Raw genomic sequence first — 19,846 nt, forward strand, 5'->3', positions numbered from 1 at the left:
AGCTACAGGCCTGCATCACCATGCCTGGCTAATTATTTTTATTGTTTGTAGAGATGGGGTCTAGCTATGTTGCCCAGGCTGGCCTTGAACTCCTGGACTCAAGTGATCCTCTTGCCTTGGCCTCCCAAAGTGCTGGGATTACAGGCGTGAGCCACTGTGCCCAGCCTATTATTTTAGTTTGCCCTATGAAATGTCAACTCACTTAATGTCATTTACTGAGAAAGTTATCTTTCCTTCCCACTGATTGGAGACACATTACCTATTATGTATCAAATTCACATGATCAGCTTATGTTTATTTCTGTCTTTGTGCAAATACCACATTCTTTCATATGATTTTGTTATCAGATATGATGAACTTCACCTCCTTGTTCTTTGTTCAAAATTTGTCTCAGCTGTCTTTTGACTTTTAGTTTTCCATCCGATTTTACAATTTATGACATTCCTGTTGAGATGTTGATTGGAATTACATTTAATTTGGAGACTGATTTAGGAAATCACTTATTTCTTTACAGTATTTAGTCTTTTGATCCATGCACATGGAGTATTTATAATTGGTTCAGGTCTTCGTTAGGTCCTTTAATAATAATTTTGTCTAGAAAAGTTAGATTTGTTCTTGGGTACCTTAAAGTTGCATTGCTACCGATAATGGGATTAATATTTTCTAATTATTACTTATATATGGAATATCATTGATATTTGTAAGTTGATCTGATAGCCAATAACTCTTCTGAACATAATCATTTTAATATCATTTTAACTATTTAGTATTCTATTTAAGATAATTTGTAAATTCTCTTAGGTTTTCAATTTAGACACACTGCCTATAACAAAATTCTTTTATCTTTAGTTACATTCCTTATACCATTTTTTGCTGTTTCAATTTTAATTTTAAAAAATCATTGTGCTGGGTGTGGTGACTCACTCCTATAATGCCAGCACTTTGGGAGGCTGGGGTGGGAGGATCATTTGAGCCCAGGAGTTCAAGACCAGCATGGGCAGCACAGCGAGATGCCCATCTCTACAAAAAAAAAAAAAAAAAATTAGCTGGGCATGGTGATGCGCTCGTGTAGTCCCAGCTACTAAGAAGACTGAGGTGGGAGGATTGCTTCAGCCTGGGAGGTTGAGGCTGCAGTACACCGAGATGGTGCCACTGCACTCCAGCCTGGGTGACACAGCAAGACCCTGTCTCCCCCAAAAATTTTTAAATCAATAAATAATTGTGACTTTAAATCTTAATATAACGTCAAACATGTCAAAACATTGCAAGAATATCAAAAAAAATCAAGAAATATCAGAAAATCCCTGAACACCCTTTACCCAGATTCTCCAACCGTTAACATTTGCTTCTTTTGCTTTGTCTTTCACATTTGAGAAAACGTTGCAGATATGTCCCTTGACCTCTAGATATTTCAGGGTGTATTTCCTAAGAACAAAGACAGTCTCTCACCTAATTACAAAACAACGATCAAAATCAGGAAGTTTAACATTGATATAATACTATTATCTAATCCTCAGTCCCTATTTAAATTTTGCTGATTACCCAAGTAATATCCTTTGGGCTCTTTTTCTTCAGTTTAGGTTCCAGTACAGGATCACACTGCATTTAGTTGTCTCGTCTCTTTAGTCTTCTTTAATCTAAAATAATTCATCGGCCTTTCTTTGTCTTTCATGACCTCAACAATTTTGGAGAGCACAGGCCAGCTATTTTATAGAATCCCATCAATCTGAGTTTGTGTAAAGTTTCCTTATGATTAGATTTAGCTTATGGGGTTTTTTTGTTTGTTTGTTTGTTTTTGACAAGAACACCACAGAGGTGATGTGTCTTTTTCAGGACATCATATCATTTCTGATGCTAGTTTGTTCCAGGATTGATAACGTTACAGACATTTGGTTAAGGTGGTATATACCAGGTTTGTCTATTGTAAAATTCTTTCTTTCTTTTTTTTTTTTTTTTTGAGACAGAGTTTCGCTCTTGTTGCCCAGGCTGGAGTGCAATGGCGCAGTCTTGGCTCAGTGCAACCTCCACCTCCCATGTTCAAGTGATTCTCCTGCCTCAGCCTCCCCAGTAGCTGGGATTACAGGTGCCCGCCACCACACCCAGATAATCTTTTCGTATTTTTAGCAGAGATGGGGTTTCACCGTGGTCTCCAACTCCTGACTTCAGGTGATCCACCCACCTCGGCTTGCTAAAGTGCTGGGATTACAGGTGTGAGCCACTGTGCCCGGCTGTCTATCGTAAAATTATTTCTATTTCTATTTTCCACTAATAAGTCACTTGCAGAGAAATACTCTTAGTCTATGTAAATATCCTGTTCCTTATCAAACTTTTCACACACTAGTTTTAGCATTCAATTATGTTTACTATTAAATCAATTACTATTATGATAGTTGCAAATGGTGATTTTCTTCTACAGGTAGGCCCTAGGGTTGTGTATTTGCTCAAACTTACATTACACAAAAAATAGTTTCAGTACTATTAGCCCATACTACAGTAAGAAACAAACATTACTTAGAATTCAATATTTGTTTACAATTCTTATGGTCTTCCGACTGAGGATATATAGTCAAAGTGCTGTGTAATTGAGAATTCCTTGGGAAAGGTCTTTTTCTCTCCTTTTCAGTGTGGCTATTTTATTTCTTTTAAAATACAGTTAGGTTCATTTATTTCTGTTTTAATTCTATTTTAGTATCTTCCACCCCACCAATCCCCTGCCTAATCCCTGTTGATTTGGTTTCATTATTTTTGAGTGGGGAAAACATTAACATGATTTCAAAAGTTGAATGATTCAAAAAGGTTTACTCCCAGAGGTAGTGCTTCTCTGTCCATCTCCACCCTGTTTCCACACACCCCCACTCCGCCCCCCGTAGGTAGCCAATCATTATTTTCTGGTTTGTCCTCTCTGCATGTCTTTCTTTTTTCCTCTTCGTTTCCTTCTTCCTTTCCTTTCCTTTCCTTTCCTTTCCTTTCCTTTCCTTTCCTTTTGAGACGGAGTCTTACTCTGTCACCCAGGCTAGAGTGCAGTGGCATGATCTCGGCTCACTGCAACCTCCACCTCCTGGGTTCAAGAGATTCTCCTGCTTCAGCCTCCCGAGTAGCTGGGATTACAGGCATGTGCCATGATGTCTGGCTATTTTTTGTGTTTTTAGTAGAGATGGGGTTTCACCATGTTGGCCAGGCTGGTCTCGAACTCTGACCTCAGATGATCCACCTACTTTGGCTTCCCAAAGTACTGAGATTACAGGTGTGAGCTACCACGCCCAGCATTGGTGGTGATATATCCTGTAGCCAATACTTGTTTTGCTTAATGGTCTTAGCATCCATTGATGGCTTTTTTTTTTTTTTTTTTGAGTCAATTATTACTACAGTGGTTACAAAGCGGACATTCAGACCTTGATACTTGGTATTGCCTCTCTAGCTCCAAATTCCAATTTCCCAACATGATTCAGCACTAGGTCTTTGCTGACAATGCTTTTGACCAGTTTGGTTAACTGTCTCCCTCACCCTTGATACTAGCACATCAGAGTAGGCTGTCTACTCTGGAGATCACGCCACTGCACTCCAGCCTGGGTGTCAGAGTGAGACTCCATTTCAAAAAATAAAAAAGAAAGAAAACAAACTTCATGATGACTATTGTCATAGCAAGCCTCAATAAATACAGCTCTCCTGAAATGATAAAATTCCCTGTTTGTCAGCTGGCCCATGAACCAGGCCTAGCCAGAAAGCAGACACTACTTTAAGCTGTCTTCTACTAATGATTATCACGGGTAAGTTCTGGCTTCTTTGAATACAGAGGTAAGCTGTGTTGTCACTATACCTCTGAGAATCAGAAAGCGAGCCCTCGTGTGCTGGATATTCTTTTTGCTGATGTGTTTTTTTACATGCAGCTCTCAGATCACAAATGGTACCACAAATAGCAGTGGCCACATCTTAAGGAATCAAACATGATCTGTTTTCCATTGTCCTCAAAATGATACCATTAGACACAGATTGAATAAGAACATTGACTTTCCACTTCACAGACCAAAGTAGATAATAATCCTTCCAAACTGCAAATGGGAGTGTTTTGTGCAACCTCCTTTTTAACAGGTGCTGACTTATTAGAGAACATTGCAGATTTTGTAGGTGGCTGGTTATAATAATCTAAGGTTAAAAACAGAACGATAAAAGTTGAAGACATCAGAGATCACGTCTAAAAATAAAGCAAGTGCTTTTTTTCTTTCTGTAATCCTCAATTAGAAGCCATTTAAGGAAGAGATAATCAGCTCCAGAGACCTGTAAATATGGATTCTGCAGTTCCCACTGGCACTCCTGCTTTACAAATTAATTTTAGTACCTTTTGAAATTGTTAACATCCATCCATCTATGTTGTCCTCTTGGAGTTACAAATACAAATGCAGTTGTCCCCGACCTTGGCCGAGGGGGATATATTCTGAGACTCCCACTGGATGCCTGAGACCTCAGATAGTACCAAACTCTATATACGCTCTATTTTTTTTTTTTTTTTTTTTTTTTGATGTGATAACCAAGACAGCTACTAAGTAACAGACGTGTAGCATATACAGAGCAGAGTTGATGGACGAAGGGAGGCTTCGTGCCCTGGGTGGGGTGGGGCAGGACGGTACGAGATTTCATGTTGCTCCTCAAAACAGCATGCAATTTAAAACTTATGCATTGTTCTTTTCTGGAATTTTCCATTTAATATTTTTGGACCGCATTTGACTGCAGGGAGCTAAAACTGCAGAAAGTGAAACCTTGGAGAAGCAGGGACTACTATGCTAATTAGAAAACAAACTTCACGGCTGGGCAAGGTGGCTCACGCCTGTAATCCCAGCACTTTGGGAGGCCGAGACGGGAAGATCAATTGAGGTCAGGAGTTCGAGATCAGTGTGGCTAACATGGTGAAGTCCCGTCTCTACTAAAAATATAAACATTAGCTGGGTGTGGTGGCGCACACCTGTAGTCCCAGCTACACGGGAGGCTGAGTCAAGAGAATCGTTTGAACCTGGGAGGTAGAGATTGCAGTGAGGTGAGATCACGCCACTGCACTCCAGCCTGGGTGTCAGAGTGAGACTCCATTTCAAAAAATAAAAAAGAAAGAAAACAAACTTCATGATGACTATTGTCATAGCAAGCCCCAATAAATACAGCTCTCCTGAAATGATAAAATTCCCTATTTGTCAGCTGGTAATTTCCAGGGGAAGCTACTTGTAGTCAGGAAGAGAACGTTTCTCTCCAAAGCCACGTAAGTTGAGCCCAGTCAAGACATTGAGATGTTTATGCAATTTACCCGAAGGAGGCACCCAGGGGGAGAAATTAGATCTCTCTAAGTAAATCTTTGTGGTTAAATTGAGATCGTTTATTTCCTAAAACCAAGCACAGCCCAGTGATTGAAAATTAGTCTTAACCAAGGAATAAAGAAAACAATGAGAAGCTGGACCTGGAAGCCATCAGAAGGTCCTTCTTACGACCTGGGCGATCTCTATCTTGAAGCATCTAGAAACTTCTCTTTTCTGTCACTCCTCTCCCTAGATAAAAATCATGACCCACATCCCTCTCTGAATGCCAGATTCATATATATATCCAACTTCTTCTTTTGAGACAGAGTCTCACTCTGTTGCCCAGGCTGGAGTACGGTGGCTTGATCATGGTTCACTGCAGCCTTGACCTCCTGGGCTCAAGTGATCCTCCCACCTCAGCCTCCTGAGTAGCTGGGATGACAGGTGTGCGCCACCATGTCCAGCTAATTAATTTTTTTTTTTTTTTTTTGTGGAGACGGGGTCTCACCATGTTGCCCAGGATGGCCTTGAATTCTTGGGTGCAAGCGATCCTCCTGCTTTGACCTCCCAGAGCACTGGAATTACAGGCAAGAGCCACCACACCTGGCCAATATCCAACTTCTTACCCCTCATTTCCACTTGGAAGTCTCATTGGTATCTAAAGTCGTCATGTCTCAATGGCGCTCTTGCTTTTCTTCTCAGAACCTGCTTCTCCTCCACTGTTTCCCATGATGGCAATGGCACCACCACTTACCCAGGGCCACTAGGCAGAGCTAGAAAGCCTGAGATCATCCCTATTTTGTTCCCCTCTCATGCCCCACATCAATTCTAACAGAAAGTCACTCTGTTTTCAAAATAGATCCCTTCCTCCCCTCTTTATCCTCTGCCATCTTTCCAGCTCAAACCACCATCTTGGTGTGGATCATTCCAATAGCCTACCAACTGGACTCCCTGCTTCCAGTCTTTCCTTTCACTAATTCTCCACAGAACAGCCATGGCAAACATTTTAAAACATAAATCACCCAATGTAATGGGGTGTCCTAATCTGGATTCTGGAACAGAAGCAAAAGTACATTATTGGGAAAACTGGTGAAATCTGAATAAAATCTGTAGTTTCAGCAGTGGAATCATGGGTAGGTAAGGGGAAACTGGGTAGAGGGTATTTGAGAACCCTGTGCACAATCTCTGCAAGTTTAGTATAATTTTTTTTTTTTTTCTGAGACGGAGTTTTGCTCTTGTTGCCCAGGCTGGAGTGCGGTGGCACAATTAAGGCTCACTGCAACCTCCCGGGTTCAAGTGATTCTTTTGCCTCAGCCTCCCGAGCAGCAGGGATTACAGGCATGCACCACCACGCCCAGCTATTTTTTTTTTTTTTTTTTTTTAAGTAGAAACAGGGTTTCGCCATGTTGGCCAGGCTGGTCTTCTCAAACTCCTGACCTCAGGTAATCCGCCTGCTTCAGCCTCCCAAAGTGCTGGAAAATGAGCAACTGTACCCAGCCAACTTTAGTATAAATTTAAAATTATCCCAAAATAAAAAATTTAGAAAAACTCCACGAAAAATATCTTGTCACCCCTTTGTTTAAAATCCTTGAATAAGTTCCCACTGCACTGAATTCTACGCTCTGCTGTGGCCCCATAGCTCTTGCGTGATCTAGCTTCTACTATATATTCAACCTCAGCTCCTGCCAGTCTACTTACTCTCACTCCTAACGCTCTAGCCAGTGGTTTTCCAACAGTTCCTGGAATATGTGAGGCTGTGTCAGGGGCCAGAGCCTTTGCTCCCTGCATTAGTTTGTGGGGTCAGCCATAACAGAACACCACAGATTGGGTGGCGTAAACAACAGAATCTAATTAATTGTCTCACAGCTCTGGAGGCTGAAAGTCCAAGATCAACATGCCTGCAGGGTTGATTTCTTCGGAGACCTCCTCCTTGGCTTGCAGATGGCTGCCTTCTCCCTATGTCTTCACGTGTTGCACCCAAAGAGTCTGTTTGTTTGTTTTTGAGACAGCATCTCTCTCTGTCACCCAGGCTGGAGTGCAGTGGCACGATCTTGACTTACCAAAACCTCCGCTTCCTGGGTTCAAGTGATCCTTCCATCTCAGCCTCCTAAGTAGCTGGGGCTACAGGTGTGCGCCACCACACCTGGCTAGTTTTTGCATTTCTTATGTACAGATGGGGTTTTGCCACATTGCTCAGGCTGGTCTTGAACTCTTGAGCTTAAGCGATCCACCCGCCTCAGCCTCCCAAAGTGCTAGGATTCCAGGTGTGAGACACCACACCCAGCCTAGAGTCTCTTTATGTGCCCAAGTGTTCTCTTCTTATATGAACACCAGTCAGACTGTATTAGGACCTACTCTAATGGCCTCATTTTAACTTAATCCCCTCTTTAAAGGTCCTGTCTCCATGCACAGTCACATTCTAAAGCTTCCACATACGAATTTGGGGTGGGGGAACATATATCTCATAGGGCTGGCTCCTTCCCATACGCAAGCCTCAAGTGGACTTGTGTCTTCCGAGGGGCCTTTCTGACCACATGTCCTCAGGCTGAGCTCCCTCTAGCCTGTTTATAGCTTTCCTAGCACTTAGCACAGCTGTAATTCTTTTGTTTGTTTACTTGCCTATTATCCGCTTCCCCCACTCCATGATTAATGGAGGGCTGGTTTGTCTGTTTTTTTTTTTTTTTTTTTTTTTTTTTTCCTGAGATGGAGTTTCGCTCTTGTTGCTCAGTCTGGAGTGCAATGGCACGATCTCAGCTCACTGCAATCTCTGCCTCCCAGGTTCAAGTGATTCTCCTGCCTCAGCCTGCCGAGTACCTGGAATTACAGGCATGCGCCACCATGCCCAGCTAATTTTTTGTATTTTTAGTAGAGACAGGGGTTTCTCCATGTTGGTCAGGCTGATCTCGAACTCCCGACCTCAGGTGATCTGGCTGCCTCGGCCTCCCAAAGTGCTGGGATTACAGGTGTGAGCCACTGCGCCTGGCCTGGAGGGCTGGTTTGTCTTAATGCTGCATCCCCGATCCTTCTCCTAATGCCTGGGACATAGTAGGTGCTCAAAACTTGTTGAACAGCAAATGGTTTATTGACACTTGAGACAAAATCAGAGTCTCATTGGGAAATCATCATGAGTGCAGTTAATCCCGAGGTGTGGCCATCACAGTAATCATGTCTCATATTTGCATGGCACTTTACAGTTTATGAAGTGCTTCCATGTAAACGAACCTCTATGCATCCTCTACACCCTGATGGAAGCATTATTTATCCTATTTTTTTTTTTAAATAAAGAAACCAAGCCTTAGGCTTACGGTGATAGCTGGAACTTCAATACTGATCTTTCTGTTTCACAAAGAACAACTTTGTGTTCTTTCATTACCGCACAGAGGAACTAGAAATGAAATACATTCCAGACACTTCTTTTAGGCAGCCTCCAAGGAGACCTCTGTGAAAGACAGAGCTTCATGTTTCCAGGAACTAAACTGGACATTCTCTTCATTTTATCAGAAGAGTTCCTTTGCCAAGAAATAATGTCCTTGGTGATATGTGACTAATGAGAATACATATGTTACCCAGGTCTTTTTGTTGTGTGAGTGGGAGTGGAATGCAGTGGGGTTTATACATGCCTTTTGTAAACTGTCCTATATCCAGGAGTATAAAGAAGTGAAGACATTTGGAGAACCTGTTTTCCTAAGTGTTGGTTTTAAATAGGACTATTTCCTTAAATCTATAATTCTCAGTCGTGTTGCCCCTCAGATTCACCTGGGGGAACTGTAAAAATCCCAATCCCAGCACTTTGGGAGGCCGAGGCGGGCGGATCATGAGGTCAGGAGATCGAGACCACGGTGAAACCCCGTCTCTACGAAAAATACAAAAAATTAGCAGGGCGTGGTGGCGGGCGCCTATAGTCCCAGCTACTCGGAGAGGCTGAGGCAGGAGAATGGCGTGAACCCGGGAGGTGGAGCTTGCAGTGAGCCGAGATCGCGCCACTGCACTCCAGCCTGGGTGACAGAGCGAGACTCCGTCTCAAAAAAAAAAAAAAAAATCCCAATGCCGGCCGGGCATGGTGGCTCACACCTGTAATCCCAGCACTTTGGGAAGCCAAGGCAGGCGGATCATGAGGTCAGGAGATCGAGACCATCCTGGCTAACACAGTGAAACTCCATCTCTACTAAACACACACACACACACACACACACACACACACACACACACACACACACAAAATTAGCCGGGCGTGGTGGCGGGCCCCTGTAGCCCCAGCTACTCGGAGAGGCTGAGGCAGGAGAATGGCGTGAACCCAGGAGGCGGAGCTTGCAGTGAGCTAAGATCACGCCACTGCATTCCAGCCTGGGAGACAGAGCGAGACTCCATCTCAAAAAAAAAAAAAATAATCCCAATGCCTCAACCCCACCTCAGACTAATGAAATCAGAATGTCCAGGGGTGGGACAGCAGCATCAGTGATGGCTAAAGCTTTCCAGGTGATTTTTTTTTTTTTTTTTTTTTTTTTTTGAGAAGGAGTCTCACTCTGTTGCCCATGCTGGAGTGCAGTGGCGTGATCTCGGCTCACTGCAACCTCCACCACCCGGGTTCAAACAATTCTCCTGCCTCAGCCTCCCTAGTAGCTGGGATTATAGACATGCACCACCACACCCACCTAATTTTTGTATTTTTAGTAGAGATGAGGTTTCACTATGTTGGACAGGCTGGTCTCAAACTCCTGAGCTCAAGCCATCCTCCCGCCTCGGCCTCCCAAAGTGCTGGGATTACAGGTGTGAGCCACCCCACCTGGCCCAGGTGATTTTAATAGGCAGTTGTGATTGAGAACTGCAGGGGTGGGGACAGCATAGCCAATGTCTCCTAAGGGAACATATCAGGTTCAGCCTCAGGGTAGACTCTCAAACTGCACACACTCCCAGCTGGAGAATTCGGTGTTCTGGAAGGGAGTGTTCTGTCCTTCATGCTCATTGGCTGGTTTAGACCAGCCTGTGCCCAGGACCCATTAAATAAAAATCCCAGGGGCTGGGACCCAGGCATGAGTTGTTAAAACTTCTCAGGTGAGTCCAATGTGCAGCCAAGGCTGGGAACCACTGCTTTAAATGGTGCCTGCTTTGTTTGGAAGAGGAAGTAAAGTAGCAAGGCTGCCCCCATTAACCCCATTGAACACCAGTCACCTGGCAGCCGTCACCACATGAGCAGCCTCTCATTCAGCTGAACCAGGCAGTGCTAAGCACGGACTCTCGCAGGCCTAGATTTATGGCCTTGGATAAACAACGGAACCTTACCTTGGCATGGTGCCGTCCTCCCTAGCACTAATGAAGGCCCAAATAATTCTCATAAGTATGTGCATAAAATAAACGGGCCTCAATTTCAGACAACTTCCCCATTGCATCCTGGTTAATGTAATCACAGTTTGCAGGTTTTCACAATCATACGTATACTGGTTTTATTTTTAACAAGGAAGATATTTACTCATACTGCCACTATTTTTTTCTTACTAGATATTGGGTCACGTCAAAAAATTACTTATATGGTAATTGATAATAGGATAACAACATGTACTCAATTCAACCACTATCATCCATATGACTATCAGTAGCCTCTTTCAATTTAATTATTGCTTCTTATCGTCATCAATTTCATTAAATTTTTGGCAGGTAGGGGAGGAAACAGTGCAGATAGCAGTATGAAGGATGGTAGCTGAATGATAAGAGTGTACACCCAGAAAGTGCAAAGAAATGAACTGAGTTTATTAAATAGTTTGGAAACGCGGTGAGACAAGAGAATTGTCCACTACTGCACTGCTTTCCTTAGCAACTCTGCCTCCCACCAAAAACTCCACACTCAACCCAGGACAGAAAAAGAGCACGCCAGCACATGCCTTGGCTTAAAACACCAGTTTTGAATCCCTGGCTAGATAAAGCTAGCGTTTAGTAATTAAAGAATTGTTAGATAAATATATACGTCTTATGTTCAGATTTTGAAGTATTAATAAGCATGAATGGAAACAGATGCAGCCCTCTGTTTCTTTTTTTTTTTTTTTTATACAGAGTTTCACTGTTGTCACCCAGGCTGGAGTGCAGTGGCGTGATCTCTGCTCACGGCAACCTCTGCCTCCTGGGTTCAAGCAATTCTCCAACCTCAGCCTCCTGAGTAGCTGGGATTACAGGTGCACGCCACCATGCCCAGCTAATTTTTCTATTTTTAGTAGAGATGGGATTTCGCCATGTTGGCCAGGCTGGTCTCGAACTCCTGACCTCAGGTATCCACCCCCCTCAGCCTCCCAAAGTGCTGGGATTACAGGCGTGAGCCACCGTGCCTTGCCGCAAAGCTCCTTTTCTGCCTCTCTGGGACCAACTTTGAACCTGTGGACAACCAACAGCCGCTGAATATGTAAATCAGAGGAGGGCAAATTGGCAAAGAAGTCTAATGAAGTGGGGCTGGGCCATGTGGTCCAATGGCCTCAGGAGCAAGACCTGGGGTCCGTGGAGCAGAGTCAAGCAGAGCCTGGGGGGCAGGGGGTGGGAACTGGGCCAAAAACACATTTAGGGCCTCTTTAGTGTAACAAGATGGCAAGACTGGGGCTTGGGCAAGTTGGGTGCCATGACAGGGAGACAAGGATCAGGTCCCCTGGGCAGTTCCAGAGTCCACATGCTGGGGAGAGGGAGGCAAGCGAGGTTACAACAGCTGAGATTTCTCCTAGAGGAAGCAGTGTCCAAGGACTGCACAGAGTGAATAGGTGACTGGTGCTTCTCTTGCAGGCCAGCCTAAGTCTCAAAGGGGCCTGGCCCTTGGCGTGGGCCTGGATCCTGATTGTAAGGTGGATAACCTGTTATTTTAAATTCCTAGGAGAGTAGTCAAAAAACCTTAGCACCTGCCAAAAAAGGCTATATAATAATACATAATAACCATATGAATTTTGGGGACTATTTGAACTGGGCAGAGGATAAACCAGATTACAGTGGTCCCACCAATCTATAGGGATCACAGTGAGGCCACGTGTCCCCTCTGCACCTCTTTTTTATTTTTAGGTGTCACTCTGTCACCCAAGCTGGAGTGCACAGGTGCAAACATGGTTCACTGCAGGCTTGACCTCTTGGGCTCAAGCGATTCTCCCACTGCAGCCTCCCAAGTAGCTGGAACCACAGGTGTGTGTGCCACCATGCCTGGCTAATTTTTTAATTTTGCAGAGATGGGGTTTCACCATGCTGCCCAGGCTGGTCTCAAACTCCTGACCTCAGGTGATCCGTCCACCACAGCCTACCAGAGTGCTGGAATTACAGGTGTGAGCCATAGCACCTGGCCTCTCTACACCTCTTCAAATGGAGAGCTGTTTTGAATGAACTCATGGAGATAGAGGCATAGAGAAAAAGAGAGAAAGCAAGGAAATTTGTTTGGAAAGACTGAAAGATATTTAAAAAATTTTTTTCCAGCTAGGCATGGTGGCTCACGCTTGTAATCCCAGCACTTTGGGAGGCGAAGACAGGCAGATTACTTGAGTCCAGGAGTTCAAGACCAGCCTAGGCAACATAGTGCAACCACGTCTCTAAAAAACCCACAAAAATTAGCTGGGCACGGTGGTGTGTGCCTGTAGTCCCAGCTACTCAGGGGGGCTGAGGTGGGAGGATCGCTTGAGCCCAGGAGGTGGAGGCTGCAGTGACCTGAGATCGTGTTACTGCACTTCAGCCTGGGTGACAGAGCGAGACCCTGTCTTATAAAGAAAAAAAAAATTCCCCCATATTTTCACATTATGCCAGGAAAAGCAATTCAGGCAACTGAACTTTATTATCCTTTTCATGAGAGTCCACAGCTACGTGAAAAGAGTCAAGCTTACTTCAATATCCAGTGACCAGCAATTGTATAAAGAAGTACACTGAAATATGGAAGGTGGTACAGCCAGGAAAAATCATTATGGGGAAGCATACTTCATGGCATGTTAAAAATAACATACTATATGATTCAATTCAGGAGGAATTGGTTAAAAAATAAATGTATCCATAACCTGCAACATGAACCAAATCGCTAAGAGAAGTCATCTCTAAATTGTGGGATTGCTACTGGTTTTTCCTTTCTTTTTTCAATACTTTCTTTTTGCATTCTCCAAGTTTGAATAGCTATGTATTAACTTTTTTATTTTTTTTTTGAGACAGAGTCTCGCTCTGTTGCCAAGCTGGAGTGCAGTGGCACGATCTAGGCTCACTGCAACTTCTGCCTCCCAGGCTCAAGTAATTCTCCTGCCTCAGCCTCCTGAGTAGCTGGGATTACAGGCATACGCCACCACGCCCGGCTAATTTTTTGTATTTTTAGTAGAGATGGGGTTTTGCCATGTTACCCAGGCTGGTCTTAAACCCCTGAGCTCAGACAATCCGCCCGCCTTGGCCTCCCAACATGCTAGGATTACAGGTGTGAGCCACCGCGCCCGGCCTGCTTTCTAATCAGAAAAAAAAAAAAAAAAAAAAAAAAAAAAATCACTATTTTACAAGGATTCAAGTTTAAACACAGTGTGACACTGTTTTAGACATGATGGTTTTGATGAAGTTGGCCAGCAACGCGCCTGTGATTTCGGGCTGTGACAGGAAAATGACCGTAAACATTTCCCATTGGGCCGCCACTTCAAGAAGACACGAATGATGGGGTTCCTGAACATAGTGGTAGGATAGTACTTCTGCCAGCTGTATTTTTCTCTCCTCTGGGAAGTTCCATGAACTCTGGGGAAGCCCTGAAGCTTCTAGATCCAGGTTCTTCCTTTCAGTGGGTCCTGAGGGAACCCACAGCCTATTCCCAGGTGATGCTTTTGGTAGGTCAAAACAGTCACCCCCAAAGAAAAGAGAAGTTAGAAATGTAATGCCCCAACAGAAAGAGCCTGGGGGTAAAAGCCAGGTCAGAAGATGGGTTTTACCCAACACTAATAAGCAAAATACTTGGCTGAAATTTAGTAAAAGTCAGAATGCCTCAGGAGGTAAATATTTTGTGGGGGTACCCCCTGATTTTAAGGTAGGATGTGTGGGTATATACATATACCGCATGTGGGTAAGTAAGCATGCATGCAGTATGCACACACACATCTGATTCTATTTCCTTTTCTCTTTTTTTTATTGTTTTGAGATGGAGTCTCGCTCTGTGGCCCAGGCTGAAGTGCAGTGGCGCAACCTCGGCTCACTGTAACCTCTGCCTCCCAGGTTCAAGCAATCCTCCTGCCTCAGCCTCCCAAGTAGGTGGGATTACTGGCGTGTAGCACCACACCCAGCTAATTTTTGTATTTTTAGTCGAGACAGGGTTTCGCCACGTTGGCCAGGCTGGTCTTGAACTGATCTCAGGTAATCTGCCTGCCTCAGTCTCCCAGAGTGCTGGGATTACAGGCGTAAGCCACTGCACCAGGCCTGTATTTCCTTTTCTGTTCACATATACATCTGACTGTATTTCCTTTTGTGTGTACACATATCTTTGATTGTATTCCCTTTCCGAAGTAGATATTAATAGGCATTGAGAAGATGTGTACTCCGTCCAATGATGAGAAACCAAATCTTGGAGTTCCAAGTGCCCTGTCATCCTCTCCACCTCCATGACAATCACCCCAGGTCAGAGGCTTCTGCTCAGGGGACCATGGAAAGTACATAAAAATGAGAAGAAAGAAAAGCTAGACAACAAAAGAATTCCAGGGAAAAGTCCCAGAGAAATAACCCTCAGAAGCCAAAGGCCAGAACATCTCTGAGGTCCCAGGCACAGGTCCCACTGCTGGCCCTGGTCACAGAGGGGCTGCGAGAAGTGCTGTGATATTCAGAGCCCAAGAGGCTAGCGCAGCATAGAAGGAAGGGCTACTCACGGTGTCATTGCTTCCTTTGTTGTCCTCATACTTGGTTTCTATATGAATGGAGAATTTCGGCAGAAAGGAACACTGTGGGAGAAAAGCAAACTTTCATTAGCATAACATTTTTTCTCTCTTCCTATATTCAGTAGAGCTTCTGAATACTTTCCTGGCCATTTGGTTGCGAGCACCGTCCCGGAGCAGAAATGTTTTTTTTTTTTTTTGAGATGGAGTCTCGCTCTGTCGCCCAGGCTGGAGTGCAGTGGCGCGATCTCGGCTCACTGCAAGCTCCACCTCCCGGGTTCACGCCATTCTCCTGCCTCAGCCTCCAGAGTAGCTGGGACTACCGGCGCCCACCAACACGCCCGGCTATTTTTTTTTGTATTTTTAGTAGAGACGGGGTTTCACCGTGGTCTCAATCTCCTGACCTCGTGATCCACCCGCCTCGGCCTCCCAAAGTGCTGGGATTACAGGCGTGAGCCACCGCGCCCGGCCGCAGAAATGTTAAGATACTAAGTCAATATCCAAATTCAGACAAAGGAAAGCCGCCTTTAGGACCATGAACACAGTTTCATCCAGACAGAGGTCAGGCCACAAAGAATTAACCAGCAATAGGGGACAAGTCCCTGAAGAGGACATTTCCAAAAGGAATATGTTCTGTGACTCCTAGCATAAGCCTTAGAAAAGCAAACCCCTAAATCACGCCAGTTCCAGTTCTGGGGAGCTTACTTTTGGGGAGCAGCTACCATTGCTGGATTCCTGGGGACCCAGCCTGAATCTCATTGTATAAATGCTCATATAACATTAGCAAGGGTAGAACTTTAAAATCATAGATTATTGAAGTCAGACAGACCTGGCTTTTAGTTTTAATTTTTAAAACATAAATTTATCTTTAATTTTTAAGACATAAATTTATTTTTAATTTTTAAAACATAAATTTATTTTTAAAGTAAAATTTTTTTAAAAAAATTTATTTTAAATTTTAAATTTAAGTCTTTAATTTTTAAATTTTATTATTTTTTATTGTTTTGAGACAGGGTCTTGCTCTGTTGCCCAGGCTGGAGTGCAGTGGCACGATCTCAGCTCACTGCACCCTCCACCTCCTGGGTTCAAGTGATTCTCATGCCTTAGCCTCCCGTGTAGCCCGGCTAATTTTTGTATTTTTAGTAGAGATAGGGTTTCTCCATGTTAGCCAGGCTGGTCTCAAACTCCTGAGCTCAAAAGATCTGCCTGCCTTGGCCTCCCATAGTGCTGGGATTACAGATTACAGGCATCCGGCCTTCTTTTTATTTTTATTTTTGAGACAGAGTCTTACTTTGTCACCCAGGCTGGAGTGCGGTGGTGTGATCACAGCTCACTGTAACCTTGACCTATGGGCTCAAGAGATCCTCCCGCCTCAGCCTCCCAGGTAGCTGGGACTACAGCTACAGGTGTGTGCCACCATGCCTGGCTGATTTAAAAAATTTTTTTTGTAGAGGCAAGGGTCTCTCTATGTTGCCCAGGCTGGTCTCAAATTCCTGGCCTTATGCGATTCTCCCGCCTCGGCCTCCCAAAGTGCTGAGATTACAGGCATGAGCCACTGCATCCGGCCGAGACCTGGCTTTTAATATGTAATTTGGATAAGTCATTTAACTTCTCTGAACCCCAACAGAGTTAAAACAGGAGTAATAATTATTACCTAAGAGCAACACTGTGAGGGTTAAATATTAATAAAATGATGTTTTAAAAATGTATAGTACTGGGCAGCAAGAATGCATTGAGCAGACAGCATCCATGGGTAGAAACGGAACCAGAAAAGGCAGCCCCTGTCTTTGTCCACACGAGGGAGAGAAACCCCAAATGCAACCCAGCCCTACAGTCCCAGTCTCGCTGAGTCAAGTCCTATGCATTCAGCAAGTGTGAAGGGTTAAGGTGGCTTGAGAAGAGAATTTTGATGGATGTTGGCGTAACCACGCTCTGGCCAGCACTAAGCTGGGCATTAACTTTCTTGGCCACCAGAGATGGGATTGATGGCTAATGGGCAAAATGACCCAGCAACTCCACTGGGATCTGCGGGTGTTGGGGAAACCAGACTTGGCCTGATAGCGTCACAGTCCCAAGAGGCTGGATCCCTTATACATGTTTCCAGTACTCGTATACTGTCTATACCAGACACTGCTACAAATGCTCTGACGCTCTCACTCATTTATTCCTGGCAACAACCCCATGGAGGAGGTACTATTACCATCCCCCCCTGCTTTAAAGATGAGGAGATGGAAGTGCAGAGAGGGGTAAGTAAATGGCCTACAGCCTCATGCAGCCAGGTGGCCTGGTCCCAGTGTCCATACTCTTCACCATACTGAGTGGTTCTCAAAGAGGAGTTTCTGGACCAGCTCCAGCAGCCCAGAATTGTTAGAAATGCAAATACTTGGCCAGGCATGGTGGCTCATGCTTGTAATCCCAGCACTTTGGGAGACCAAGGCAGGCATATCACCTGAGGTCAGGGGTTTGAGACCAGCCTGGCCAACAGGGTAAAATCCCGTCTTTACTAAAAATACAAGAATTAGCCAGGTGTGGTGGTGTACCCCTGTAATTCCAGCTACTTGGGAGGCTAAGGTACGAGAATCGCTTGAACCTGGGAGGTGGAGGTTGCAGTGAGCTGAGATCGCGCCATTGCACTCCAGCCTGGGCAACAGAGCGAGACTCAGTCTCAAAAAATAAATAAATAAATAAATAAATAAATAAATAAATAAATAAATAAATGCAAATTCTTCAGCAGACCAACTAAATCAGAAACTCTGGAGGCGAGGTTCAGCAATCTGTTTACCAAGCCCTCCAGTGTATGCTAAGGCATGCTCAAACTGGAAAACCACCTGGCTATAGCACACACATGCTTCAGCTGCACAATGACCATGCTCTCCTTTCAGCCTAGCTGAGACCCCTGGTGGCACCTGCATGAGAAGGCAGAGGCCTGGGATGTGCCATCAATAATTCTCCTGACATCACGTGCCAGGGCGCGTTCAGCACGCATCTGTCTTAATCTGCGTGAAACAAGGGATCTGAACTGTGACTAAGGAAACACGGCAACAATCAATCCCAGTAATTGCCTTTATGGAGAACGAGGCCCTGCGATTATTCATTAACACCTTCTCTGCTGTCTCCTCTCAAACTTCTCACTCCATAACCGCTGCCCTTACACCCGGGTCTAGGTAGCACCAAGGAGCAGCTGCTCATCTCAAATGAAGACGCTGGAGGACTTGGAGCCCCACAGCAGACACGGGAACGTGGGGGGATGCCCTGGCTGACACCCTCTTAGACATGACAAGCCTTTAGGTAAATCGATTTTGTATTTTTTAATCCCATAATTCACATGAGAGTCAATCCAAGGAGTGGGGAGAGAACAGAGTTGTGGAGTGTGGGTGTGGGTCTCGGTGCACCGGAGTGGAACACTGTGAGGAGTTTTTACCCACTGAACCTCTAAACCACTTAGCTAGCCCAACACATGAATTTTAGCATTTGCATATTAAACCCAATTATGAAATGCAAAACTCCCATGCAAATTAGCAGATGTTGTTATTTTTGAGTGGGGACTTTGGTTATTTTCATATCAGAATGGCAACCTTGCCACGAGGCTGGGAGTAGTGCACCTGGCTTCAGCAGGGTGGCCAGAAAACAGCTCCTGGTAACTCCAAGCAGTTCAGCACTTTCTCCTTCGGCAGGTGGTTGGGGCTGATAATCCCCTTGGGATGTCTGATGACTCATTCTCAGAGCCCTGGGGTGTGCGGGTGTCTCCAGTTAAAATCAGAATTATCTGTGGCTCTGGGCTTCTTCAGTGCTGTCACTGAAATCTCTCTGGGGTGACGTCCATGTTAAGATAACCTTCTGCCTCCCCCATGCAGGCTGGTTTCTCCAAAAATCCAGCCCACTAATCCTAGAGAAAGCTTAGCTTTAAAGCAAGGCCTTTTATTTCTTCCTGATTGGCTCCCTGTTATATCTCACCCACTGATCTATCCTAAATCCCTTCCCCTCTCAAGGTCCCTTGCCTGGCTTCACTCTTTCTCCCCTCTCCCTCGCAGCTGATCACTTTGAGTCATAGTTTAATGAGGACATGAACCGCATGATAGAAACACTGACACATCCCTTTCCTCCATTACAAATCTGCTTATTTCTTTAAGTTTTTTATTCTTTGTGAATCCGAGAAAGATATATCCTCCTTTTTTTCAGTGGAGAAATAATATAATGAAAAGCACTGAGACATTAGAGCCAGCTGACTTGGGCTCAAATCCAAGATGTATTAACCTGGGCAAGTTATTTTACTATTCTCAGCCCCAGTAGCCCCAGGTGGAGAATGGGAACAATCCTTCTCCACTCTGTAGGAGTGTTCAGAAGATCAATGAGATCACACAGCTAAACCCCAGCACAGTGACTGGCATATAGTAGGTGCACAGTACAAATTATTTTAAGCTCTTATCTGGAACCTTGTTTCATTGATTATTTGCATCTTCTCCCTGCTTCCTTCCCACAGCCTAAAAATATAATGAAAAGTGCCATAGTCTTAAAAAATAAATAAGCACAAAGTTCCCTTGATTCTATTTCTTCCCCCATCTATAATCAATTCTGTATCTCTCTCTGTCTTCATAAAAAAAAAAAACTTATTAAAAGAGTAGTCAGTGGCTGGGCATGGTGGCTCATGCCTGTAATCCCAGCACTTTGGGAGGCCGAGGTGTGTGGATCACCTGAGGTCAGGAGTTCAAGACCAGCCTGGCCAATGGTGAGACCCCCATCTCT

At 44.5% G+C, this 19,846-nt stretch overlaps 1 protein-coding gene and 1 long non-coding RNA gene across 5 annotated transcripts in view; both read right to left on the minus strand.

Moving 5' to 3' along the window:
- The window catches only part of PITPNC1 (phosphatidylinositol transfer protein cytoplasmic 1), a 319,548-nt gene that overhangs the window by 106,463 nt on the left and 193,239 nt on the right, over nucleotides 1–19,846 (minus strand). For all 4 annotated transcript variants that reach the window (XM_063617532.1, XM_055242684.2, XM_055242685.2 and 1 more), the window contains one exon: nucleotides 15,098–15,169. In XM_063617532.1, coding sequence (XP_063473602.1) covers nucleotides 15,098–15,169 — 72 coding nt within the window. The remainder of the gene's footprint in view (nucleotides 1–15,097; nucleotides 15,170–19,846) is intronic.
- On the minus strand, nucleotides 1,926–9,291 carry LOC134732440 (uncharacterized). The gene is made up of 2 exons (XR_010115603.1): nucleotides 2,991–9,291; nucleotides 1,926–2,960 (listed from the first exon to the last, which is right to left on the minus strand). It is a non-coding gene; the product is annotated as an uncharacterized lncRNA (long non-coding RNA).

This window comes from Symphalangus syndactylus, chromosome 14, assembly GCF_028878055.3.
Source record: "Symphalangus syndactylus isolate Jambi chromosome 14, NHGRI_mSymSyn1-v2.1_pri, whole genome shotgun sequence".
NCBI lineage: Eukaryota > Metazoa > Chordata > Mammalia > Primates > Hylobatidae > Symphalangus > Symphalangus syndactylus.